Source organism: Mobula birostris, chromosome 14, assembly GCF_030028105.1.
Source record: "Mobula birostris isolate sMobBir1 chromosome 14, sMobBir1.hap1, whole genome shotgun sequence".
NCBI lineage: Eukaryota > Metazoa > Chordata > Chondrichthyes > Myliobatiformes > Myliobatidae > Mobula > Mobula birostris.
The window spans coordinates 52,184,438-52,211,726 of record NC_092383.1 but is presented as its reverse complement, the minus strand read 5'-3'; the positions used below and the strand labels follow the sequence as shown (position 1 = coordinate 52,211,726).

Here is a 27,289-nt window from a genome sequence, read left to right as displayed (position 1 = left end):
GTCATGATTTATTTAATCATTACTAGAGCATACTCCTGATTCTCCATCTTCTATGAAAGGCAGGCTGAAAACACATTTTCATCAAATTTTCAGTCACCAATGCTAACTTTCAAAAGAAAATCACCTGCTCATTGTTAACTGTTTTGTGTTTTCACATTAAGTGTAATATGTAAATAGTTGTCAACAGTTTTGTTTACTATCCTTCTACTATTTAGGTGTTACTTGGTCTTTAACTAAAGTTCCGCCTCTAGCTTGCATCTTTGTGATATATAATATATCTTTCAGGGAATTAACTACATGCATGTCTTTTGGTATATTTATTCCCTCAACTTTTTTCATATAATTGAAATTTTTTCTGTTTCAGGAACTTGCAAGCTGCCATTGGTGCTTACTACGACTTTGAGAGTCCAAATATAAATGCACCTTCTATGTCATTTGTAGAAGATGTTACAATAGGTGAAGGGGAATCGGTACCACCTGACACTCAGTTCACCAAAACATGGAGGATACAGAATACAGGTAATTATTTAGTTTAGATAATGTTGAACATTGTTGCAGAGCAGACTGAGTGGGTTGAATGGCCCAATTCTGCTCCTTGTCTAGTGGTCTAAAATCTACAGATTTACAAGTTTACATATGTTTACCATATAGAATGTTGTGCAAATCGTCACCGATCCTACCAGTCCACTGCGTTTCATTAATTTTTTTGTTTATTTTACATTGTGATATTCTTATTGAAGTCTTTTGGGTAAGAGGTGAAGAAGTGATGGATAAGATTACAGAATGTAAACAAAGCAATATAAAGAAGACTACTTGAAAATTACAACATTGGATTTATCTTACAAGTATACGGATTCAAACATAAGACAATAAGCTATTGAAAGTCGTTTGTTCTAGCACAAACTTAAACAACAATCATAAAAGTCCTGTTATGAGAAACACTATATGAATGCTGTAAGAAATGCCTTTGCTTGCTCTAAAACTTAAATATTCCTATGTAATTTTATGCAGGTGCAGTCACAATATACTTAGTTGTATACTTGCTAGAAAAGGTTTGTGAGCCATTTGCATTTATCTGGTTTTCTGCATTAGTTACTCATAAAATGTGGTCCGATCTTCATCTAAGTCACAATACTAGACAAACACAATCTGCCTAATGTAATAACATACAAACAGTTGTACTTCTCATGAATGCTGAGTACACCATTTAAACATTAACAGTCTAGGTTCAAAAAAGTATGTGAACCTCTGGGATAATGCTGCCTTCAAAAGCTATTTGGAGCCAGGTGTTCCAATCAATGAGATGAGATTGGAGGAGTGGGTTGTAGAGTTTGTAAAGGCACAAAGTCAGGTTTCTGACAGAGCCTATTCTTCTCAAGAAAGATCTGTTTATGTGTACCATGCCTTGATCATTTCAACTTTTGGAGGACCTTGAAGAATGGTAGAGATGCATAAAGCTGGAAAAGGCTACAGAAGCGTTTCTAAGGACCTGAGTGTTCATTAGTCCACAGTACGGGAAATTGTCTACAAATGGAGGACATTCAGTACTGTTGCTTCTCTCCCTAGGAGTGGGCGTCCTGCAAAGATCACACCAACAGCATGACGTGCAATGCTGAAGGAAGTGAAAAAGAATCCTTGGTAACAGCAAAAGACCTGCAGAAATATCTAGAACTTGCTGAAATCTCTGTTCGTGTTCACTATAAGAAAAACACTGAACAAGAATGGAAGGTGGAAACCATTGCTCTCCAAAATGAACATTGCACGTTTCAAGTTTGCAGAAATTCACCTGCATTTTACGCAATGCTTCTGGAACGAAGTTCTGTGAACAGATGCGACAAAAGTTGAACATTTTGGCAGAGATACACAACAGCTATATTTAGAGGAAAAAGGGCACTGCACACCAACACCAAAACCTTATCCCAATTGTGAAGTCTGTGGAAGGTTTAGGGCTGCTTTGCTGCCTCAGGGGCTGGACAGCTTGCAATCATTGAGGGAACAATGAATTCAAAGTTGTATGAAGACATTTGACAGGAGAATGTCAGGGTCGTGGTTTGCCACCTGAAGCTTAATAGAAGTTGGATGATGCAACAAGACAATGATCTAAAACACAAGAGTAAATCAACAACAGAATGGTTTAAAAAGAAGAAAATTTGTGTTCTGGAATGGCTAAGTCAAGTCCAGACCTCAACCCAATTGAGATGCTGTGACATGAACTGGAGTATGGAGGAATGGTCTAAAATTCCTCCTTGCCGTTTTGGAAGTCTGATCAGCAGCCACAGGAAGCATTTGATGGAGGATATTTCTGCTTTATTGCTGCTAAAGGAGACTCGACAAGTTATTAAATACAGGGGTTCACATACTTTCCCAGCCTGAACTGTGAATGATTCAATGATGTGTTCAGTAAAGACATGAAAAGTACAATTGTTTGTGTGTTGTTGGTTTAGGAAGATTTTTTGTCAATTATTGTGACTTGGATAAAGATCAGACAACATTTTATGAGTAATTAATGCAGAAAACCAGGTAATTGCAAAGGGTTCACACGCTCTTTTGCAATTGTACGTTGTGTTGCCCCATACTGTCTTTTTTTGGTTTGGCATCACAGGTGATTGATTAGGATAAGAGATTTGTTGTCAAGTCCTTTTTTTTTCATTAGCAGTCTCCACTAAGAGGAAATGTTTTGGAAACTGAAAGGTCTGAAGATAAGGCAACTGTATCAGATGGTGTATACCCCAGCACCTCAGAGTTCTGAAAGAGAAGGCTGAAGAGATCATGGAGGCATTAGTAATGACCGTTCAAGAATCAGTAGATTCTGGAATGGTTCTGGAAGACTGGAAAATTGCAAATGTCATTCCACTCTTCAAGAAGGGAGAGAGGGGCAGAAGAAAGAAAACTATTGGCCAGTTTGTCTGACCTCAGTGGTTGGGAAGATGTTGGAGTCGATTATTAAGGATGAGGTCTCAGGGTACTAAAAGGCACATGATAAAATAGGAATAGTCAGCACGGTTTCCTCGAGGAAAAATCTTGCCTGACAAATCTTTTGGAATTTTTTGAAGAACCAACAAGCAGAATAGACAAAGCAGAATTAGTGGATGTTGTGCACTTGGAATTTCAGAAGGCATTTGACAAGGTGCCACACATGAGGCTGCTCAACAAGCTACAAGCCCATGGTATTACCGGAAAGATTCTAGCATGGATAAAGCAGTGGCTGATTGGAAGGAAGCAAAGCGTGGAAATAAGGGAGTCTTTCCTGGTTGGCTGCTGGTGACTAGTGGTGTTCCACAGGGGACTGTGTTAGGACTGATTCTTTTTATGTTATATGTCAGTGATTTGGATGATGGAGTTGATGGCTTTGTTGCAAAGTTTGCAGATGATATGAAGATAGGTGGACGGACAGGTAGTTTTGAGGAAGTAGAGAGGCTACAGAAGTACAGACAGATTAGGAGAATGGGCAAAGGAATGGCATGGAATACAGACAGGAAGTGTGTAGTCATGCACCTTGGTTGAAGGAATGAAACGGTTGACTGTTTTCTAATGAGAGAAAATATTAAAAAGAACTGAGCTGTAAAAGGACTTGGGAGTCCTCCTGTAGGATTCCCTAAAGGCTAATTTGCAGGTTGAGTCTGTGGTGAGGAAGGCAAATGTAATGCTAGCATTCATTTACTGTGTATGTAGAAATGTAAGTATATATGTATGTTGTTTGTGTGTGTATGTGTATGTGTAGTTGTGCAAAAAAAGAAATAAAAGTAAAATAGTAATTTAGTGTTCAGAGGGTCAATATTCATTGAGAAATTGAATGGACAAGAGGAAGAAGCTGTTCCTGAATCGCTGAGTGGGTGCTTTCAGGCTTCTGACTCTCCTTCCTGACAGTAACAATGATAAGAGCGCATATCTTGGGTGGTGGGGGTTCTTGATGATGGATGCAGTTTTTCTGAGGTGCCGCTCCTTGAAGATGTCTTGGATACCACGGAAGCTAGTGCCCGTGATGGAGCTGACTAATTTTATAACTCTCTACAGCTTACTTCGATCCTGTGCAGTAGCTTGCCCATACCAGATGGTGGTGCGTCTGGTCAGAATGTTCTCTATGGTACATCTATGGAAGTTTTCGAGTGTGTTAGGTAACAAACCTAATCTCCTCAAACTCCTGATGAAATACAGCTGCTGTCTTGCCTTCTTTATTACTTAAATTGTTACTCTGGATCCTGTACAGCACAAAAACAAACAAAAGTATACAATTAATAATAAAAAAAACACAATAAATATACATATTTAAGGTGACCTATATATCTTGGTTCTATGCCTATAAAATGATGCTAGGCTGTGCATAGAATATTGGACATAAAAGAGTACTGCACAGAAACAAGCCCTTCACTCACAATGTTAGACCATAAGACAGAGGAGCAGAATTAGGTCATTTGGCCCATTGAGTCTGCTTTATCATTCAATCATGGCTGATCCTTTTTTCCTCTCCTCAGCCCTACTCCACAGTCTTCTCCCTGTAACCTTTGATGCCGTGTCCAATCAAGAACCGATCAAGCTATGCCTTAAATATACCCAACGACCTGACCTCCACAGCTGTCTGTGGTAATAAATTCCACAAATTCACCACCCTCTGGCTAAAGAAATTTCTCTGCATCTCTGTTTTAAATGGATGCCCCTCTATCCTGAGGCTGTGTCCTCTCGTCCTGGACTCCCCTACCAATGGAAACATCCTTTCCACATCTATCCGTGTAGGCATTTCAATATTTAAAAGGTTTCAATGAGATTTCCCCCCCCCCCCACATCCTTCTAAATTCCAGCAAGTACAGACCCAGAGCCATCACAGATGTTCCTCTTATGATAACCCTTTCATTCCTGGAATCATCTTTTTTGACCTCCTCTGAACCCTCTCCAATGTCAGCACATCGTTTCTTGAATGAGGAGCCCAAAACTGTTCACAATACTCAAGGTGAGCCCTCTCCAATGCCTCAGCATCACACTTCTGCTCTTGTATTCGAGACCTTGAAATAAATGCTAACGTTGCATTTGCCTTCCTCACCACTGACTCTACCTACAAGTTAACCTTTAGGGTGTTCTGCACAAGGGCTCCCAAGTCCCTTTGCATCTCAGATTTTGTGCTGAACCAGCTTAAAATGTAAGTCATAAAACCCACAGAAACTGATCCTTCTTACCTACACAGTGTCTGTATCCCTCCATCTTCCTCACATTCATGTGTCTATCAAAACATCTCTTAAAACCTCTGATGCAATGTTTCACAGCCTTTTTAGTCCAACGCACCCCAAAAGCACTTTCATACTTACTAATGCCCCCCTTAAAGCACCTTATACATGCCAACATCCCCCTTGGGCACAATATACTTTCTGGTGTCATTAATGTGTGAAAACAGATATACGGGGTTTCTTCTTTGTTATGTTAAAATTAAAATGGCTTCTATGTTACGTTAAATGCTGAGGAAGTCTCTAGCTAGCAATTTGCTTGGGTTATAACAGATAGCAGGTGTACTATCAGCCAATGGGTGTCCATGTTATTCTTTCTTGGGGTGATGTGCTGTCTCACATGACTGGGAACCAGGGGGTTTTGGCGGGGAGTCGGAGGAGAGACCGTGAGGACGACGGACGTAGTGATATGCTGTCTCATATGGCTGGGAACCAGGAAGTTTTGACGGGGAGTCAGAGGAGAGACCGTGAGGACGACGGACGTGCGGGGAAAGCTCAGGTTGATCATGCCGTGTGGTCCCGAGCCGCGAATCAACGGGGTCAGAGGGGTCCCGAAGAGGTCCCCGAACTCCAACGTGTGCACGAAGAAATTGAACTTTGATAAGTCTGGCGCCTTTTCCATTCCTTTTTTTGTATTGAACTTCTATTAATCTCATAGACTTAGTAATATCTATAAAGTGTAACTGGTAAAATGTACATTGTGTGCTGGCTGATGATTGATGTTTGAAGCTGTTTTCGGTGGCAATTGTACAGCAACCAACACGACCGGGAGACCAGGTGGGCGGCAGGTGGGGTTTCCCCTAGATAAATACGAGCCAATATAGCTGAGCGTTACACATGTCTACCATATGCTGTATGAGAAAAATGATTCTGCTTTAAGTTTTTATTTGTCTTTAAACCTAGCTGGCACAGTACTTGTGCACTGTACAGCAGCTTTGATATCAGTGTGATCCTTGAGCTTGATGGTTTTTAGCAAGAGTTGAAATACCTGGTTCAAGTTGTGACAACAAAAGCCTTAAGTCCCCACATGTGACAATGTCCAAGTGGTTTCTGTTTTTTTTGTATGTGGTTCACTGCACTGAAGCCTCTTTCAACAAGATGGGAGGATGGAAATGCAATGAAGAGCAGTTTGGTTCTTCTCCAAAGACCAGGAAATATGACAGTGTAGCCGCATACCACAAAAGCTAACATTTTTGAAAAGCGCGTTCTTCATCATTCTGAATTTTGATAATTTCTTCTTGCAAGCTCTCTTCTTGTGTTCTTCCACCATGCAAAGAAATAGGTTAATTACACAGTCTGGAACTTGCAGATCCTTGAATCGATTCTGAAAATCCTCCTTCAGTGACTGCAGGTGTAAGCAGTACTCTTGCAAAAATCACGGTCTGTGAAAGAGAGTGCCACACTTCCTATGCAGAGAAACTGTGAGAACATTCTTCTCCAATATTTTGCTCATATGTTTCCAGTCTTCTGATAAAAGTGGGTACTGCACTTTTTGCCCCTATTAAATTGAAATTCTCATTTTGTCATACAGATTGGCTAGGTATACCACATCTCCAAGTAGAAATTCAATCGATTCCAAAGCTCTTGTTGACTTTGAGCAAAAATTCAACCACTGTCAAAAAGGTCAAAGAAATGTTTCAAACAGCAGCCTTTTGACAGCCAGTACACTTCAATGTGAAGAAGTGTTCAAACTCTTCATCATTATCTTGGCATTTCTGGTAAATATTCTGCTAATTAATGGATGAGCTACAATTTTGTTGATAGCAGATCTTACGAGAGTTGTGCTTTAAAGAAGTCACTGGCTGAGGTTTCTGGCTGAGATGTTGACAATGAATTACTCAATGGATTGCAAACAGACTTCAAGTCAAGTCACTTTTTATTGTGATTTGACCATAACTGTTGGTACAGTACACAGTAAAAACGAGACAATGTTTTTCAGGACCATGGTGCTACAGGAACAATACAAAAACTACGCTGAGCTACATAAAACAACACAAAACTACACTAGACTACAGACCTACCCAGGACTGCATAGAGTGCACAAGACAATGCAGGCATTACTATAAATAATAAACAAGACAATATGCACAGTAGAGGGCAGCAGGTTAGTGTCAGTCCAGGCTCTGGGTATTGAGGAATCTGATGGCTCAGGGGAAGAAACTGTTGCATGGTCTGGTTATGAGAGCCCGAATACTTCAGTGCCTTTTGCCAGACTTGGAATTTCATTTTCCATAAATGTTACTAAACCAGCATAGCAGCCTGTCATGTGGTGCTCCATTTGTTGCACAAGAAATAATGTTCCTGATCAGAATACTTTTATCTTCAATATATATTTTGACCTAGTTGTAGATTGCTTCTCCATTGATATTTGTATTTAACTTTTCACAAAAGAGAATCTCTTCATAAACCTTTTCATTTTTAAGAAACCATACATTTGCCATTTGCAATGCCTCATTGTCTTGCACAGTTGACTCATGCTGTTGTATCTCACGTTCTGTTTTTTGTAGCTCTACATCATCGATACCCTGTCTTCACTCATTTCATCAAACGACGAGCTACAGAGTTAATACTCAGAGAAAGTGAATTTAAAATACTGGTAACACACATAAAAGTTGCTGGTGAACGCAGCAGGCCAGGCAGCATCTCTAGGAAGAGGTGCAGTCGATGTTTCAGGCCAAGACCCTTCCTCAGGACTGTCCTGACGAAGGCTCTCGGCCTGAAACGTCGACTGCACCTCTTCCTAGAGATGCTGCCTGGCCTGCTGCGTTCACCAGCAACTTTTATGTGTGTTGCTTGAATTTCCAGCACCTGCAGAATTCCTGTTGTTTGCGTTTTTAAAATACTGGTATCCATTTTGAGAACAGTTGTGAGCACTTCTGATACAGCAGACATTATTAATCTTTCACCAACTGAGATTTTCCACACTTGGCTGTGATTTTGGAAATGTAAGAAGCAATGACACTATTATCAAGGTTGTTTTTAGTTTTTTTTGGCAAATGACTCAAGTGTACAATGCTTTTCAAATACTTCTTTCATCTTCTGGAACTGAGTGATACCATAAGTAGTCTATAATGTTCCTGGAAGTGTTCTTGCAATCTTGATGGTCTCATGGCTTCATTAGACAGTACAGTATTGTGAATAAGACACATGGGCATCACTGATCTGATGGGAATGGAGCTCTGGTTCTTCCTTTGTTCCAGTGCCTAATCCTTTCTTTCTGGGAGGTGTCTGCTCTACCAACAGTCGGTTAGGTCTTGTGCTTCAAGTTAGGGTGTTGCTTACCACCCCTTGATAACGTCTATTACCCCAACTGCCCCTTTAGGGCACGTAACCATCCTTGTAGGGTATCACTGATCAAATGTATTTGCTTCTACCAGCATACCAGGCAGCGCATTCTTGTCATCCACTAGGCTGAGTAAAAAAAAAATAAAAATAAAAAAATAAAATCTTGCCCCTCTCATCCGCTTTGAATCTACCCCCGCCTTCAATGCATGCCCTCTGGTATTAGACATTTCAACCATCTATTCTATCTATGCCTCTTATCTAAAAACTTCTGGTAGATCTCACCTCGGGCTCTGCTGCTCTGAAGAAAACAACTCAAATTTGTACATCCTCTCATGATGGTACATGCCCTCTAAACTAGACAGCATCCTGGTAAACCTCTTCTGCAACCTCTCTAAAGCCTCAACATCCTTCAAATAGCGGGGCGACTGGAACTGTATGGAATACTCCTGATATAGCCTAACAGTTATATAAAGTTGCAACTTCTTGACTTTTGAACAAAATGCCTCAACTAATAAAAGCAAGCATTCCATAAGCCGCCTTTTCAATATTTTTATTAGTTTCTACATAGAAGAATATAGAGTACAAGAAAGTATATATAAGGTCAAAAAAGATTAAAAGAAACTATCAATAACATTATATCTATTCATAATAACAATCTCATTACCCCATGTTCATGTGAGTTAATCAATAGTTATATTGAAATATGCTAATTTATTACAAAAAAAGAGTCTAACCCCACCAAGACCGAAGCTGTTTATTAAGGAGAAAAAAAGGTAAAATACCTTCTCATATAATAAAAATCAATAATAGCCAACATCTGAATTTAAACAATGAATTGAAGGTTTTGAAAGTTTTGAAAATAATTCGGAAACGGTCCCCACAATGTTTGAAAGTCTTGACGAGATTCAGAAATTGAACAACGAATCTTCTCTAAATCTAAGTATGACATAACATCGCATAACCATTGAGTATGAGTTGGAGGAAAAACATCGTTCCATTTAAACAAAAGCGCCCTCCTAGCTCTAAGAGAGCTAAAGGCCAAAATATGTAAATCAGATGTTTTCAGCTTGATATCTTGTTCTGCAACAATACCGAATAGGGCCGTCAGAGGATTAGGCTTAAAATTGACTTTGAAAAGTAAAGAAAAAGTTTGAAAAACTTCCAATATTTTTCAAGACTCGGACAAGTCCAAAACATATGAATTAATGAAGCTTCTCCATTATTACATCTGTCACAGTAAGGAAATATATCTGACTAAAAACAAGAAAGCTTATCTTTAGTCGTATGGACTCTATGTACCACCTTAAATCGTATGAGGGAATGGCAAGCACATAGCAATGAAATATTAACCAGTTTAAAAAATTTTATTCCAAGTTTCCTTTGATGTTGACGTGTGTAAATCTTGTTCCCAGAGATTAATTTTGTCTAAAGGGACATTCCTCGTCTCCAGTAACATACCGTAAATGTTAGATATTGAACCATTATGAAAACGTTTCAAATTAAAAATTACGTCTAGTAAGTTCTTATCTGAGCTTATAGGAAATGTGCATAATTGAGATTTTAGAAAGTCTCTGATTTGTAGATATCTAAAAAAGTGAGTTTTGGGTAGGCTATATTTAGCTGACAGTTGCTCAAATGAAAAAAGATTTCCTGCACAAACAGATCCCAAAAACATTTAATACCAAACCTGTCCCATTGTTTAAAAATGAAATCAGTCATGGAGGGTTTAAAAAAAATAGAGTAAGTGGGACTTGAAAGGAACAATCTCAATAAACCAAAATGTTTTCTAAATTGTATCCAGATCCTCAGAGTATGTTTAACTATTAAATTATCAGTTAGTTTACTTACAGATAAAGGAAGTGAGGATCGAAGAAGAGAAATATAGAAAATTTATTAACAGAGTTAGCTTCTAAAGAAACTCATACCGTACAGTCTACACGATTAATATAATATAGCCAAAACGTACGATAGCATATATTAACTGCCCATTAACAAAACCTAAAATTAGGTAAGGTTAAACCTCCAGACTTTTTAAATTTTTGAAGATGAACTTTATTTAAACGAGGACGTTTATTTTTCCATATATAGGAGGATAAAATCGATTGAAGAGAGTCAAAAGATTTAGGAATAAAAACGGTTAAAGCCTGAAAAAGATATATAAATTTAGGTAGAATATTCATTTTAATAGAATTAATTCATCTAATCAACGATATTGAAAGGGGTGACCAATTTAATGATATCCTTTTTACATGGTTCAGTAAAGTTTTCTTTAAACAGGTGTTTGTAATTCTTAGTGACTGTTACACCCAAATAAGTAAATTGATTCCTTACAATTTTAAAAGGGAGATTAGTATTGATACCAAATTATTTAAAGGAAGTAATTCACTCTTATGTAGGTTCAATTTATATCCTGAAAACTGGCTAAAACGAGAGAGTAAAGGAAGTATGCAAGGTAGCACGGTCTCAACATTAGAGATAAAAAGCAATATATCATCAGCGTAAAACGAGATTTTGTGGGTGATACCTCTCCTTAAAATACCACAGATATCATTAGATTCTCAAAAAGTAATGGCAAGGGGTTCTAAAGCTAGATCAAAAAGCAAAGGACTCAACGGACAGCCTTGTCTAGTTCTATGGTGAAGTTTAAATGGTTTGGAATTTTGAAAATTAGTAAGAACCCGAGCAGAAGGAGATAGATAAAGTAATTTAATCCATTGAATAAAATCTGGTCCAAAATTAAAATTTTCTATGGTTTTAAATAAATAATTCCATTCAACCCGATCGAAGACCTTCTCAGCATCTAAGGATATCACACATTCCGATGTCTCCTTAGAAGGAGAGTAAATAACATTTAATACATGGCGTATATTAAAATGGGAATGTCGGTTTTTAATAAATCCCATCTATCATCAGAAATAATAGAAGGTAAAATATTTTCAATCCTATGAGCCAGAACTTTAGAAGGAATTTTAGTATCAACATTGAGTAATGAAATTGGCCTATATGAAGAGCATTCAGTTGGGTCCTTGTTCTTTTTTAGGATAAGCGAAATAGAAGCTTCATAAAAAGATTGAGGCAAACTACCCAATTTGAAAGAATCCAAAAAGACTAAGTGTAACTGCGGTACAATTAATGAAGAAAAAGCCTTATAAAATTCTCCAGAAAATCCATCTGGACCCAGAGCCTTCCCCAAGTGTAATGAACGTATAGCTTTGGCGATTTACTCGTAAGAAATGGGTTGATCCATCTGTTTGCAATTATCTGCGGAAAGTGCAGGAATATTTAATTGATCTAGAAAATTATTCATTATAGTATTATCTTTAGGGGAATCAGAATTATGAAGTTTAGAATAGAATTCTCTAAAGGTATCATTTATTTCAGAGTGAACAGTTGCCCTATCACCATTAGTTTTTCAAATTTCTTTAATTTGTCGTTTAACTACAGAAGTTTTTAATTGGTTGGCCAATACTTTGATTTATCTCCATGAATGTAAAATTGAGTTTTATCTTTAAGAAGTTGAGTTTCAATTGGATATGTTAACAGAAGGTCATATGTAGTTTTAACTTCAACACGTCTTTTATATAAAACATGATCTAGAGCTATAGCATATTTTTGATCTAATTGTTTCAATTGATTGGCTAATTCAATTATTTCTTTATTAGCTTTATTCTTAACACTGACAGTATAAGAAATAATTTGTCATCTAATATAGGCCTTGAAAGTATCCCATACAATAAGATTAGATGTCTCTTTTTTATTCTCTTCAAAAAACAAAATAATATGCTTCTCTAGAAATTTTAAAAATTCCTAATCAGATAACAAAGTTGTATTAAAACGCCAAAATCTGTTGGTTTGAGGAAGACCAGGGAAATTTAAAGATAGAAATACAGGAGCATGATCTGAGACAGCAATCTCTTTATATTCACAGGAATGAACTGATGAAATCATTTGACTATCAATAAAAAAAAAATCAATCCTGGAATATGTATGATGAACATGGGAAAAAATGAGTACTCCCTATCTAAAGGATGTAAAAAACACCAAACATCAACAATACCACATTTCAATAAAAAAGATTGAATAAACAAAGCTGATTTATTAAGAGACACTGGTTTAGAAGGTGATTGGTCTAAAATTGGGTCTAGCCAGCAGTTAAAATCTCCTCCCATCACCAAAGAATAAAGATTCAGATCTGGTAAAAACAAAAAAAAACACTCAAAATAATCCTGGATCATCTACATTTGGGGCATACACATTGGCAAATGCTATTAAGTTGTTATCTAGTTTTCCTGAAACTAAACGTCCATTAGTATCAGGCACTACTTTACTCCTCTAGATTTGACCTGAAAAGAATGAAAACAAAGACTGTTCCAACGGCTAAAAAAAAACGTGGATTATCACATTTGCGTATGTGAGTTTCTTATAAGAAAATAATAGGGACTTTAAATTTCCTAATATGAGCGAAAATCTTATTATGGTTAACAGGGTGATTTAACCCTTTCATGTTAAAACTAAGTAAGTTAATAGTTTGGTCCATTTTTAATATTATTGAAAGGAAGGAATAAAATGTAAGTTAAAACCAAGCCATAAACCTTGAGAAATGGTAACCAAGCACCAAGTTGGCTAAAAATTTGAAAACAGCTTCTGAGAAAAAAACTTCTCAGAGGCTTCTTGTGTATGACTTTGCAGCAAATCCATAATAGAATCCAAAGAAGCAGGGAAATCAAGCAATACACATACAAGTTGCTGGTGAACGCAGCAGGCCAGTCGACGTTTTGGGCTGAGACCCTTTGTCAGGACTAACTGAAAGAAGAGCTAGTAAGAGATTTGAAAGTGGGAGGGGAAGGGGGAGATCCGAAATGATAGGAGAAGACAGGAGGGGGAAGGATGGAGCCAAGAGCTGGACAGTTGATTGGCAAAAGGGATATGAGAAGATCATGGGACGGGAGGCCTAGGGAGAAAGAAAGGGGGAGGGGGGAAGCCCAGAGGATGGGCAAGGAGTACAGTGAGAGGGACCGAGGGAGAAAAAGGCGAGAGAAAAAGAATCAATATATATATGTGTGTTTGTGTGTGTGTGTGTGTATGTATATGTGTGTGTGTGTGTGTATAATATGTAATAATAAATAACAGATGGGGTATGAGGGGGAGGTGGGGCATTAACAGCTGTGAACTCCCTAGGCAGCCAATAAGGTCTGCACAGTGGTACCAGGTATTCCAGGTCTGGGGAACAAAAGGATTTGAGTGTATGCACATTCTGGGGGCTCGCACCAAGCATTGTTAACCATGAAGCATACCCCTCCTCCTTTACTCTTCCCAGAGAGGATTTTTTTTTTTGACTTGTCCCCCCGGAACAGGGAGAACCCAGAGAGCTCGATGGCATCCACTTTGAACTGTCTCCTTGCATTTGCCCTACGAAGGTGCAACACCTTCACATTTGTCTGGATTAAAACCTATCTGTTATTTCTCTGCCCCCATCTGCAACTGACCTGAATTGTGGTGTATTCTTTGCTAGTTGTCTACACTATCCACAACTCCACCAATCCTGGTATCATTCACAAACTTACTAACCCACCCATCTACATTTTCATCCAGGTCATTCATATACATCACAAACAGCAGAGGGCCCAGAACAACCCTGCAGAACTTTACTAATTACAGGCCTCCAATTTGAATAAGTCTATTCAACCACTACCCTCTGTCTTCTGTGTGCAAGCCAGTTCTGAATCCAGACAGCCAGTTCACCCATGCATCCTGATCTTCTGGATGAGCCTCCATGAGGGACTTTGTCAAGTGCCTTACTAAAATCCATGCAGTTAATATCCACTCCCATACCCTCATCAGTCCCTCTTGCCACCTTGTCAAAAAAAACTCAGTCAAGTTGGTGCGGCACGACGTGTCATGCACAAAGCCATGCTGGCTCTCCCTGATTCAGCCACAGGTTTCAAAATGCTCATATATCCTATCCCTAAGAATTTTCTCCAGCAATTTCTCTCCAACTGATGTGAGACTGGCTGGTCTCTAGATCCAAGGATTTTCTGTTTTTCTCTTGTTTCCTTTTTAAACAGAGGTGCAACATTAGCCACTTGCTAGTCTTCTGGGACCTGACCTATGCCTGGAGACATGAAGATGCTGGTCAAGGCCCCAGCAATCTTGTCTCTTGCCTCCGTCAATAACCTGGAGTAAATCGCATCAGGCCCAGGGGACATCCACCATGGTACTCATTAAGAAACCCAACACTTCCTCTTCCTTGACCTTTCAATGTCCTAATATATTTTTACACTCAGTACTGTGTACATGTAGGCTGGTGCCAGTGATGCATTGAGCACTTTTCACTACCTGTTCTGGTGCTTTCCTGTCCGCTGCAGTGCTGTTTCCATACCAAGCAATGATGTAGCTTGTCAGAATGCTCTCTACTATTCATCTATAGAATGATATGAGTATAGATGTGCAAAGTCCAACGCTCTTCAGCCTTGTCAAAAGCACAGGTATTGGTGAGCTTTCCTGATTGTGTAAGATGTGTTCTGACACCATTGCTGTTCAGGCCCTTGTTTAAATGGGAAGGGAAGAAATAAAAGGACAGATTTTGTTCTCATCTGATTGCATGGGAAAATGCCATTTGGGCAGGGACTGGGAGGTAGGAATGGATGAGTGGACAAGGGAGTGATAAAGGATGTGATGCCTTTAAAATGTGACGATAATATATCCAGTTGTGGAATCTATTTGGGGCTGGTGCAAATTATGTTGCATTGAATGGTTTTATGGAAGGTCATGACAGTATGATGACTCCATTCTTACTCTGTCCAGGCAGAGGAGGAATGGAGATGCGGTTAATAGATGCGATCCAATCAAGGGCTTTGCTGTGGTGGAAGGGAAACCATGGTTAAGGAAGAAGACATTTCAGAGGCACAAATGTGGGATGTCTCATCATTGGAGTTTGGGTATAAGCAATATTTATAATCAAGATAAGCTGTGGGCATTGGTGAGTTTGTTGTGGATACTGATGGTTCCTGAGAGGGAGATAAAATCCAGAGAGGAATGTTAGAGGTAGATCGGGTGTAGGTGAGAGTAGGGGGGAAATGACAGCTAAGTGGACAAAAAAATGAGTACAGCATTTGGGAGGAGCATAATTGAAGGAGAAGTTATGATTATGAGGACATTGCAGCTGGGTGAATGCTGTAAGGACTGGTTAGGCCTCTAAATGTAGGGTGAGCCTCTGATTCCATAGATGTGAGATGAAGATATCAAGTGCTTTGTATAGTCATGGTGAAGTTAAAGAGGTTTGGACAAGTGAATTAGAAATTGTCAAAGTGATGGAGGGCATCTCAGATTAGTTGGATTTTTGGTGTTACTGTGATTTGTTTCGATTTTGTAATAAAACTTTGGAGGGCAGTAAACCTATTGGCTGTCACTTACTGGATATAGACCTTTCTGAGAGGACGCATACCTCTGGCACTGCTTTTCAAGTTTATTGTCATTTCGACCATAAGCTGCTGGTACAGTACACAGTAAAAATGAAACAATGTTCCTCCAGGACTATGGTGGTACATGAAACAACACAAAACTACACTAGACCATGTGAGACAGCACAAGGCTACACTAGACTACGTAAAACAACATTAAAAACTGCACTAGACTACAGACCTGCACAGGACTACATAAAGTCCACAAAACAGTGCAGGGCAGTACAATAATTAACGACCAAGACAATAGGCACAGTAGAGGACAAATTACAATATAATGAATGATGTAGATGTCAGTCTGGACTCTGAGTATTGAGGAGTCTGATGGCTTGGGGGAAGAAATTGTTGCACAGTCTGGTCGTGAGAGCCCGAATGCTTCAATACCTTTTGCCAGATGGCAGGAGGGAGAAATGTTTGTGTGAGGGGTGTGTGGGGTCCTTCACGATACTGTTAGCTCTGCAGGTGCAGTGAGTGCTGTGAATGTCTAATAGCGGGAAGAGAGACCCTGATGATCTTCTCAGCTGACCTCACTCTCCGCTGCAGGGTGTTGCAATCCGAGACGGTGCAGTTTCTGAACCAGGCAGTGATGCAGCTGCTCAGGATGCTCTCGATACATCCTCTGTAGAATGTGGTGAGGATGGGGTGGGGGGGGGGGCGGTGGGAGATGGAATTTTCTCGGCCTTCGCAGAAAGTAGAGACGCTGCTGGGCTTTCTTGGCTATGGAGCTGGTGTTGAGGGACCAGGTGAGATTTTCTGCCAGGTGAACACCAAGAAATTTGGTGCTCTTAACAACAGAGGAGCCGTCAATGTTCAGTGGAGAGTAGTCGCTCTGTGCTCTCCTGAAGTTAACAACCATCTCTTTTGTTTTGTTCACATTCAGAGACAGGTTGTTGGCTCTGCACCAGTCTGTTAGCCGCTGCACCTCCTCTCTGTATGCTGACTCGTCATTCTTGCTGATGAGATCCACCTCGGTTCACCAGCAAACTTGATGATGTGATTCGAGTTTTGTATTGCTGCACAGTCGTGGGTCAGCAGAGTGAACAGCAGTGGACTGAGCACACAGCCCTGTGGGATCCCCGTGCTCAGTGTGATGGTGTTGGAGATGCTGTTCCCAATCCGGACTGACTGAGTTCTCCCAGTCAGGAAGTCGAGGATCCAGTTGCAGAAGGAGGTGTTCAGGCCCAGAAGTTTCAGCTTTCCAATCAGGTGCTGAGGAATGATAGTGTTGAATGCTGAACTGAAGTCTATGAACAGTATTCGAATGTATGTGTCTTTTTTGTCCAGGTGGGTGAGGGCCAGGTGGAGGGTGGTGGTGATGGCGTTGTCTGTTGAGCGGTTGGGACAGTATGCGAACTGCAGGGGGTCCAGTGAGGGGGGCAGCAGGGTCCTTATGTGCCTCATGACGAGCCTCTGGAAACATTTCATGATGATGGATGTGGGAACAACGGGACGGTAGTCATTGAGGTAGGACACTGAAGACTTCTTCGCCACGTTTCCCCTTTAAATTCTTCGATTATTTTTAAGCCTTCAGCCATTCTCAAGTTGAGTTTTAACTCTTTCATTATTGCCTCTGAGGTACAAACTCTGCGTAGAGCCTTGGAGATATAGCCTTTTCAAACATGCTTTTGGCAAAATGAAATCGTCATAATATTTGGTAGCTGTAAAATCAAGTGTTTATTTGCATTGAGTGGGTTGATTTTAATTGTTTGAAGGCAGAGCTGTTCAGGTAGGGTATTTCATGCTAACAATTCAATCAAAAAAATTATGGCACAGCAGAGGGCAAGGTCTCGTCATGCAACCTTGTAGATTGTTTATTGAGATTTTTTTAAAAAATGGCTGTATAATTCATTTTTAACTAGCTTTTCAGACAGTGAGTTCCAGATCTCCAAGAGTTTCTGGGTGTTTGGGGGGGAAATGATCCCCCTGCTCCTTATAGCATTTGTCTTAAAACTTCGTCAGATCCCAGCAAAGGGAACTTCCCTCCATACACCTTGATAGTCATTCATCAGTCTGTATTATGAAGAAACAACTCGTGTCATTATAATCTTGATTACTAAATCTTCAGTCCTCTGCATCCTTTTCAATTTAATCTGTTCCCTCTTGTCAACATTACAGGAAGGATATAATATAGGAGCCATTTGGCCTCAATTTCAATTGAGGCCAAATTCATCTTGATATATTTTCCTGCAGTTTGCCAAAGGCCAGGTGCATATGTAAAAGGTCACAGTCTGAATATATTTCTGTGAACAGGTTGCAGCACTGAAATAAGATCTTTGGAGTCAGTGCTGGTCAGCAAAGATGGTGTCTTTGATGTCTTTAATATGGTTATGGCCGTAGGTAGGCCTTTCTGAGATAGAATATGTAATCAAATTGTGGAGCTTGTAGGCAAGAGGGGAAGAATTGGGCAAGAGAGATGACAGTGTAAAGAAAGGTTTAGCTTAGATGAAGGATCTCAACCTCCAAACAGCAGGCCAGACAGCATTTCTGGAAAAGAGTTGACGTTTTGGACCAAGACCCTTCGTCAGGACTGGAGAGGAGGGTTCTAATAGGAGAGGGCAGAAGTCCATGGAAGAAAGAAAGGGGAGAAGCTCCAGAGGTAGGTGATGGGCAGATAAGGAGATGAGGTGAGAGGGGGAAATGAGATTGGTCAATGGTGAAGGGGAGGTCGGGGGTGGGGGGGCATTACCAGAAGTTTCAGAAATCGATGTTCATGCTACCAGATTGGAGTTGACTCAGGTGGAATATAAGGTGTGGCCTCATCTCGACAGTAGAGGATACAGATTATTAATTTCTTTCTAGAGATGCGCCCTGAATTACTGAGTTCTTTCCAGATTTTCTTTGCTGAAAGATCTGGTTGCATTCATTATGGGACAAGTACTTGACAGCAATAGACAGTCAATAATGGAGACATTGAAAGAGAGATAGAATTTGGTAGTAGAATAAGCTATCCCAATATCTTCTGTCACCAAGGGATAAAGAAGTGCTTTCCTGCTCATATGAACGAACATAATGCTGAGTAAAACTGAGTTGAAAGTGGTGATTTCCGAGTACAAAAAATGGATTTGAGATATTGCATTGTAATTTGGGTAAATTTCAGTGAAATAAAGGGTATGTCTGCAATTAAGAGCTAAGAAGTTGCTAACTAAATATATTCATACCGGCTTGAATAGAAACAAAGCAGAGTTGGAAAGTCAACACAAGAAAATCGGCAGATGCTGGAAAATCAAGCAACACACACAAAATGCTGGTGGAACACAGCAGGCCAGGCAGCCAGGAAGAAGTACAGTTGATGTTTCGGGTTGAGCTCCTTCGTCGGGACTAACTGAAAGAAGAGATAGAGATTTTAGAGGGGGAGGGGGAGATCCAAAATGATAGGAGAAGACAGGAGGGGGAAGGATGAAGCTAAGAGCTGGAAAGTTGATTGGCAAAAGGGATCCAGAGCTGGAGAAGGGGGAAGATCATGGGATGGGAGGCCAAGGGAGAAAGAAAAGGGGAGGGAAACCCAGAGGAAGATGGAGATCAGGTAAGGAGTGATTGTGAGAGGGACAGAGAGAGAAAAAAAGGGGGGGAGGGTAAATAAATAAGGGATGGGGTAAGAAGGGGAGGAAACTAATTAGACTAGATGAAAGTTTCAGGAAAAAACTAGAGCTGATGCTGGAAATATCAATTAAAAGCAGAAAGTGCTTGACAATCAGTTCTTAAAGGACTCCTGACCAGAACATTAATTCTTTTGCACTTCCCACAGATGCTAAAAGGCCAACAGTGAATTCCCAGTATTTTCTATTTTTATTTAACTTAATTTTTATTCGAACATTACCATTATAAAATGTAATTCCTATATGCATGTCTGGTGAAAAATGTGCCAATAAACTTGACATTTTATAATTACACCCTTTGAAGCAACTGAGCACAACAGTTTCAGAGACAAGAATTGAAAAAATACAATGTGATTTTGCACTGCAAGTGTGGCATAGTGATTTGTAAAGGGAAATATTAAACAGGACGTTGATACACCGCGAAAGCAAGGCACAAAAGTGATTAAAACAGATCAGAAATTAAAATGTATAATTTATGAGGCATTCAATTTTGATTAAACCAAATTATTGTAAGGTTATGAAAGAAGTGTAAAATCAAGCTATGCTTTTAGTTGGTCAACTGGTTCTAATATCATAAGAAATAGTAACAAAATTAGACCATTCAGCCCATTGAGTCTGATGCACTATTTGATCATGGCTGATCCATTTCCCTCTCAACCCAATTCTCCTGCCTTATCCCCAAAACCTGGGAATTCCCTGTTGGCCTTTCAGCATCCTATCCGCAAAAAATTAACCTCTGTCTTCAGTACACCCAATGACTTGGCCTCCACAATGCATGTGGCAGTGAATTCCACAGATTCACCATTCTCTGGCTAAAGATATTCCTCCTGATCTCCGTTCTAAATGAGCATACCTCTATTCTGAGGTTGTGCCCTCTGGTCCTAGACTCCCCAACTTTTTGAAGTACCTTTTTCCACATCCATTCGATCTAGGTCTTTCAATATTATATCGGTTTCCATGAGATCCCCCCCTCTCATTTTTCTAAATTCCAGTGAGTACAGGCCCATCGTTGTCAATGACATACCTTTTCACTCCCAGAATCATTTTTGTGAACTTCCTTTGAACCCTCTCCAATGTCAACACATCCTTCCTTAGATAAGGGCCCAAAATTGCTCTCAATACTCCAACTGAGGCCTCACCAGTGCCTATTAAAGCCTCAGCATTACATCCTTGTTTTTATATTTAATTCCTTTTGAAATGAATGCTTGCATTACATTTCCCTTCCTCACCACCAACTTATCCAGCAAATTAATCTTCAGAGAATCCTGCACAAGGACTCAAGTCCTTTTGCACCTTGAATTAAAAAATTTTCTCCCTTTTAGAAATGAGCCGACTGTTTTATACCTTCTCCCAAAGTGCATGACCATACACTTCCGGACACTATTCCATCTGTGATTTCTTTGCCCATTCTCCTAATGTCCAAGTCCTGCAGCCTCCCTGTTTCCTGAACGCTATCTGCTCCTCCACCTCTCTTCGAATTGTCTGCAAACTTGGCCACAAAGCCATCGGTTCCATTATCAAATCATTGACATATAATATAAAAGGAAGTGGTCTCAACACTGACCCTGTGGAACACCACTGGTCACTGGCAGGCAACCAGAAAAGGCTCCCTATATTCCCACTCTTTGCCTCCTGCCAATCAGCCTATGCTCTATCCATGTTAATATCGTTCCTGTAATACCATGGCGTCTTAACTTGCTCAGCAGCATTTGTTAAAGGCCTCCTGTAAATCCAGGTACCAATTCTCCTTTGTCTATCCTGCATGTTATTTCTTCAAATAATTCCAACAGATTTGTCAGGCAAGATTTCCCTTGAGGAATCCGTGCTGGCTTTGGCTTATTTTATCATGTGCCTCTAAATACTCTGAAACGTCACCCTTAACAATCAACTCAAACATCTTCCCAACCACTGAGGTCAGGCTAACTGGCCAATAATTTCCTTTCTTCTGCCCCGTCTCCCTTCTTGAAAAGTGGAATAACATTTGCAATTTTCTCGTCTTCCAGAACCATTCCAGTATCTAGTGGTTCTTGAAAGATCGTTACTGATGCCTGAACAATCTCTTCACCTTAAATAATGTTACTCCAAGCAGACTCGGCCACAAGCTCCGGACCCTGGGAGTTTATGCCTTCCTCTGCAACATTTTCCAATCCAGAAACCATGGCACTATATCTTTCAGGACTCTCAGGGTAGTCTGTCTGGTCCAGGTGACTTATCTACCTTAAGTCGTTTAAACTTCTCAAGCACCTTCTCCTTATTAGTACCATCTGCATTCTCCTCTTCCTCCCAACATTCTCAATCTTCTGGCATACTGCTCGTGTCTTCCACGGTGAAGATACAGTAAATAATTAATTTGTCTGCCATTTCCTTGTCTTCCATTCCTACATCTCCAGCATAATTTCCACCTGTCTGATATCTGCTCTTGCCTCTCTTTTACTCTTCATATATTCAAAACTATATATTTGGGCCATGTATAATAACTCGACTGCCAACCCAGAGGAGTATGTCACTACTGTTCTTGACTTCTTCAGCAATTATGCTGAAGATTTTATACTTGACAATAATTAGAACATTTCCAATCCAGAAACCATGGTACTGGGAGATCTACTCTCTTCTCAAGTCTTGGTCTGCAATATTCAAATCAGGTGACCCCGACCGTTGTAAGAAATCAAGATATTATTGTGGCGGAGGCGTTGCTCTCCGTCGTTACTGATTGCAGCTTGTGTATCAGAAAGTCAAGGACCCAGTTGCAGAGGAAGGCATGAACTCCCAGGATCCAGAGTTTGTGGCTGAGTTTGCTTGGAGTAACATTATTTAAGGCAGAACTCTATTCAATAAGCAATAATCATATGTGGATGACTTTACTGTTTACAGTCTCCGTAAAGCTGTTAGAGATACTAAGAGATAGTGCCTGTCCAAAATCAAGTCTCAACGCAGCCATCAGCTGCGAATGCTGAGCTGTAGTCAATGAAGAGCATCTTCACTGTTGATATGTTTCAGGGTTGAGTGAAGGTCGAATGGGAGAGTGAGAGCTATCATCCTGGTTCCAAGGAAAATCAAATCAATGTTCCTTAATGAATTCTGTCCAGTGACTCTAATGTCTACCATCATGAAGAACTTTGAGAGACTGGTCATGGCACATATCAACTCCAACCTTCCAGACAACTTTGACCCATGGCAATTTGCCAACCGCTGATACCATGTCCCTGGTCCTACTCATCTTTGGAGCATCTGGCAGGTAAAGACATCTGCATAGGACTATTGTTGATTGAGTGCAGTTCTGCCTACAATACTGTTCTTCCGAGCAAACTCATCCCCAGACTCTGGACCTCGGGATCCTGCAACAGGATCCTTGACTTTATGACCAACAGAGTGCAATTATTAAGTATAGGTAGCAACAGGTTCACAACAATAATTCTCAGCTGGTGTCCTGTGAGGTTGCATCCTCTGCTCACTACTATACTTCCCTGTACTCTCATCACTGCGTGGCTAGGTTCTGCTCCAACTCCCTCTACAAGTTAGCAGACACCACTGTGGTGGGCAGCATCTCAAATCATGATGATTCAGAGTACAGGAGGAAATAGAGAGCCCACTGATATGGTGGTTTGATAACAAGATTGCTTTTAATGCCAACAAAAGAGCTGATTGACTTCAGAAAGGGAGGTCATGTGTATGCCCTGTTTACATCAAGTTCCTTGATGTGAACAGAGCAGTGGACACTCCTGCTGAAATCTGGAGGAAAATACGTAGAGGATGCAGAGGGGGATCACAAAGGCGAGAGAGAGGACCGGGTCAAGACAACAGAGATTTATGGAGAAGAGGAGTTTGGTGGGTAATAAAATGGACGAGTTGACGGCGCTAGCCAGGAATCAGAGAACATTTCGGGAGAGTGGTGTTATGTGTTTTACTGAAATGGGGCTGCACGAGGACATACCTGACCAAAACTTTTCCATGGAAGGCTTTCAGACCGTTCGGGCTGACCAGAAGTGCACTGAGAGCGATAAGCGTAAAGGAGTTGGGGGCTTGCTGTTCTGGTTAACAACGGATGGTGCAATCCTGGGCATATTATGATCGAGGAACGTGTTTGTAGCCTGGATATTGAACTTTTTGCTGTTGGACTCCGTCCATATTCCACCGAGATACAACACTGGGCGTCAGGGGAGGTTGTTCCTGCCTGTGGCCATCGAACTTTGCAGCTCCTCCTGTGGAGGGTCAGACACCCTGAGCCAGTAGGCTGGTCCTGGACTTATTTCCATCTGGCATAGTTTGCATATTGTTGTTTGTTTGATTGTGGTTTTTGTATTGCTGTATTTATGCTCTATTCTTGGTTGGTGCAGCTGTAACGAAACTCAGTTTCCCTTGGGATCAATACAGTATGTCTGTCTGTCTGTAGCCTATACTGGTGCAACCACATTGATGTCATTGGTAAAGAAAGCTCACCAATACCTTTCAAACAAGAAAAATCTCCAGATGCTGGAAACCCAAGCAACAGACACAAAATGCTGGAGGAAATCAGCAAGCCAGGCAGCATCTTTGGAAAAGAGTACAGTTGACGTTTAAGGCCGAGACCCTTCAGAGTTGTGGACACAGCTCAGCACATCACAGGAACAATCCTCCCTCTATGGACTCTGTCTATCCTTCTCGCTGCCTCCGAAAAGCAGCCAGCATAACCCCCTGGACGTTCTCTCTTCCCTTAAAAGCTTAGATGCATGTTCCACCAGGCTCAAGGACAGCTTCTAAATTACTCTTATCATACTCTTGAACAGACCTCTTAATGATAAGATGAACACTTGATCTTGGAATCCACCTTGTTGTGATCTTGGCCTTTTTCATTTACCTGCACTACACTTTTTTTTGGTAGTTTTTACACTTTGTTCTGCATTATTGTTTTACTTTACTCCAGTTTGGGGTTCCCAGCCTGGGCTGTATGGAACCCTTGCTTAATGGTATTGGTCCATGAAATAAAAAAGGTTGCGAACCCATGGTCTCATGTAATATACTGTGTAATGATCTGATCTGTATAAACAATATGCAAGACAAGCTTTTCTCTCTGTCTGTGCATGTGCTAATAATAAGCCAATACTGATTTCAATTTAAAATCATGTTTTGCCATTCCACATTGATAAATGAATGTTCGGAAGGCCAACCACAAATTGGTGCAAGGCAAGATGTGTTATATTTTTGTTTGCAACAAGAGATGAGTAAGTCAATGATGTAGATTCATTTAATGCATTTGGTATAATATTACAGTTATCTAAATATTGCTACAGCAGTAAATATAGTTGGAGGAAAGTTTGGAACTGTGACTGAAGTTGGAGCTAAACGAAACAGCTTTCCTCTGGGGCCAAGTTGCATAACACAGTACGTGCAGTGGCACACAGCACATAGGTTTAAGATAGCACAAAATAATATTGGTACAAGACTCTGAAGTGGCATGGTCTGAAGATTGATGGTGCATGGTATGTTGTTCTGGAGCCACATTCTTGTGAGAAGAAGCGTGCAGCTGTTCCTCATCTCTGCAGCCGAAGGCAATCCATCTTTTCTTCCAGGGAGCAAACACTAGAGAACAGCACTGATTGGAGAGCTGGCTGATAGAGGCCAGTGTCCAACCCACTGAATCATTGATGGTTATCTGTCCTCAATTATTGGTATAGACACAGAAAAGCAATCCCAAAAATTGTTTTATGCCATGTATGCTGTGGTTTGCTCGGCATCAAGGCCTGCAGCAGAGGTATTTCAAAGTGCTTGTAGTTGTGGCATGAGCAGGCTGGTGGCTGATTCATATGAAGAAATGTGAGGCAGTGCATCTGGTACTCTGGTACCTTTCAGATGAAACTTGAGAGATTATTTAAGAAAGTTAGAATGTATGGTATTGGGTATAAATATACAGGTGTCAATTGGAGACTGGTCTTGGAAAGCAAACAAAGTTTAAATAAAGAGTCATTTTCAGGTTGGGAGGCTTTGGCGAGCAGCATGCTGCAAGGATCAGTGCTGGGGCCTTCGCTGTTGTTCAATTCTTTGACAGATTGTGAAGGGGATCAAGTCTAAGGTATCCAGGTTCACTGACAATATCAAGCATATTTGGTTGTGAGGCAATTTAATTGATCTTGAGGGTGATATGGATAAGTGAAGTAACAAGGCAGATACATAGCATATATAATATGGAAAAAATGTAAGATTATCCACTTCGGAGAAGGTGATTAGATTGAGCACTTATTAGAAAGTGAGAGAGTTGAAGTTGATAGTGTTTGGAGGAATATATGCATCTTTGTCCAGGTTGAATACCCCTTATCCAAAATGCTTGTGGCTGAAAGTGTTTCAGATTTCAGTTTTTTCTTGGGATTTTAGAACAAATGATGAGATAGCTTGGAATCGCTATTATTTCCATCTCTGGTAAGCAGTTGTTGTTTTGCACTTCATCACATGTATGTACTTAACAGTAAAGATATTACATACCATTAATATAATGAAAATATAATATGTGTAGCATTACTGAAACACAACAGCAGTATTGGGAGAATACCTGAATCAGTTGTTCAACAACAACAAAGAATGGCGGACTTTCTATCCAACTCGGATACAGTGTTTTGATTAAAAGGTTACACTGCACTGTATTTGTATTTTGTTTTTCTTTGGATTTATGTAAGGTATAAAAACAATTAGCATTGTAGACTTATCAGAAACAAGGGAAAATCTGCAAATGCTCTAAGCAACACACACAAAATGGTGGAGGAACTCAGCAGACCAGGCAGCATCTATAGAAAAGAGCATAGTCAATGTTTCGGACTGAGACCTTCCTCAGGACTCTTTCATTTTGGATTTTAGAATATATAGTGAAATAACTTGGAATTGCCATCTTTTCCATCTCCGATAAGCAGCTTTGTCTTGCAGCCCCGAGGAAGGGTCTCGGCTGTCAACTATACACTTTTTTTTTCCATATGTGCTGCCTGGCCTGCTGAGTTCTTCCAGCATTTTCTGTGCATAGCATTGTATACTTGTTCTGGTGTTAGATTTTCATCAGTGATGATCTTGGTAAGCTTATCATTGAATTTCTCTGCTTCATGATCAGCATATGCTTTAAAAATTTAATGCTGTACCTTTTCTTAAATTTCAGCAACCAACCTGCTGAATATTCACAATTGCCTTCAATTTTCAGTTTGTCATGATAGATCTTTGCTTGTTTCATGATCAGCATACCATTAAAGTGGGATATGTTCACAATGACGCTGACGAATCCACTGTTTCAGTTCATGATTGGGATTTTAATTTTTCGCTTTTTGCAGTATTTTGTATTTTTCATTAACTTCTGTTCATTACATTTGTGAGGCCACTTTTGTCTGTGGTACGTAGACACCTGCATATTGCCTGGGAACCTTTCCAGTGTCTTGTGGTTTTTCCCATTTGTGACGTCATGCCAGCACTCCAAAAAATTTTGTATTTTGGAGGTTTTCAGACTTTGGAGTTTCAGATAAAGGATTTTCAATCTGTACATACATTGGTGAAAATAGTTTAATCAGGTAAATGTTCAGGTACCTGATGTATTCACCTTTATTGCTAGAGGATTGGAATACAAGAGTAAAGAGGCCTGATGAATCTGCAGCTGGAATATTGTGTAAAAGATCTTGTTTTCTCACAAAAGGAGATTGGATGGGCTTGTCAGAGGGATTCCAGCAATGGTTCATCAGATTACAATCTGGATGCTGAGTTTCTTATGTGAAGAGTAGTTAAATAGAGTTGG

At 40.1% G+C, this 27,289-nt stretch overlaps 1 protein-coding gene across 4 annotated transcripts in view; it reads left to right on the top strand.

The window, feature by feature from the left end:
- ilrun (inflammation and lipid regulator with UBA-like and NBR1-like domains) overlaps positions 1–27,289 on the top strand; it is a 130,326-nt gene that overhangs the window by 50,100 nt on the left and 52,937 nt on the right. For all 4 annotated transcript variants that reach the window (XR_011889091.1, XM_072278537.1, XM_072278539.1 and 1 more), the window contains exon 2: positions 365–519. Coding sequence is in view for 3 of the 4 variants with exons in the window: in XM_072278537.1 (XP_072134638.1) it covers positions 365–519 (155 nt within the window). In the remaining variant the exon portion in view is untranslated. The remainder of the gene's footprint in view (positions 1–364; positions 520–27,289) is intronic.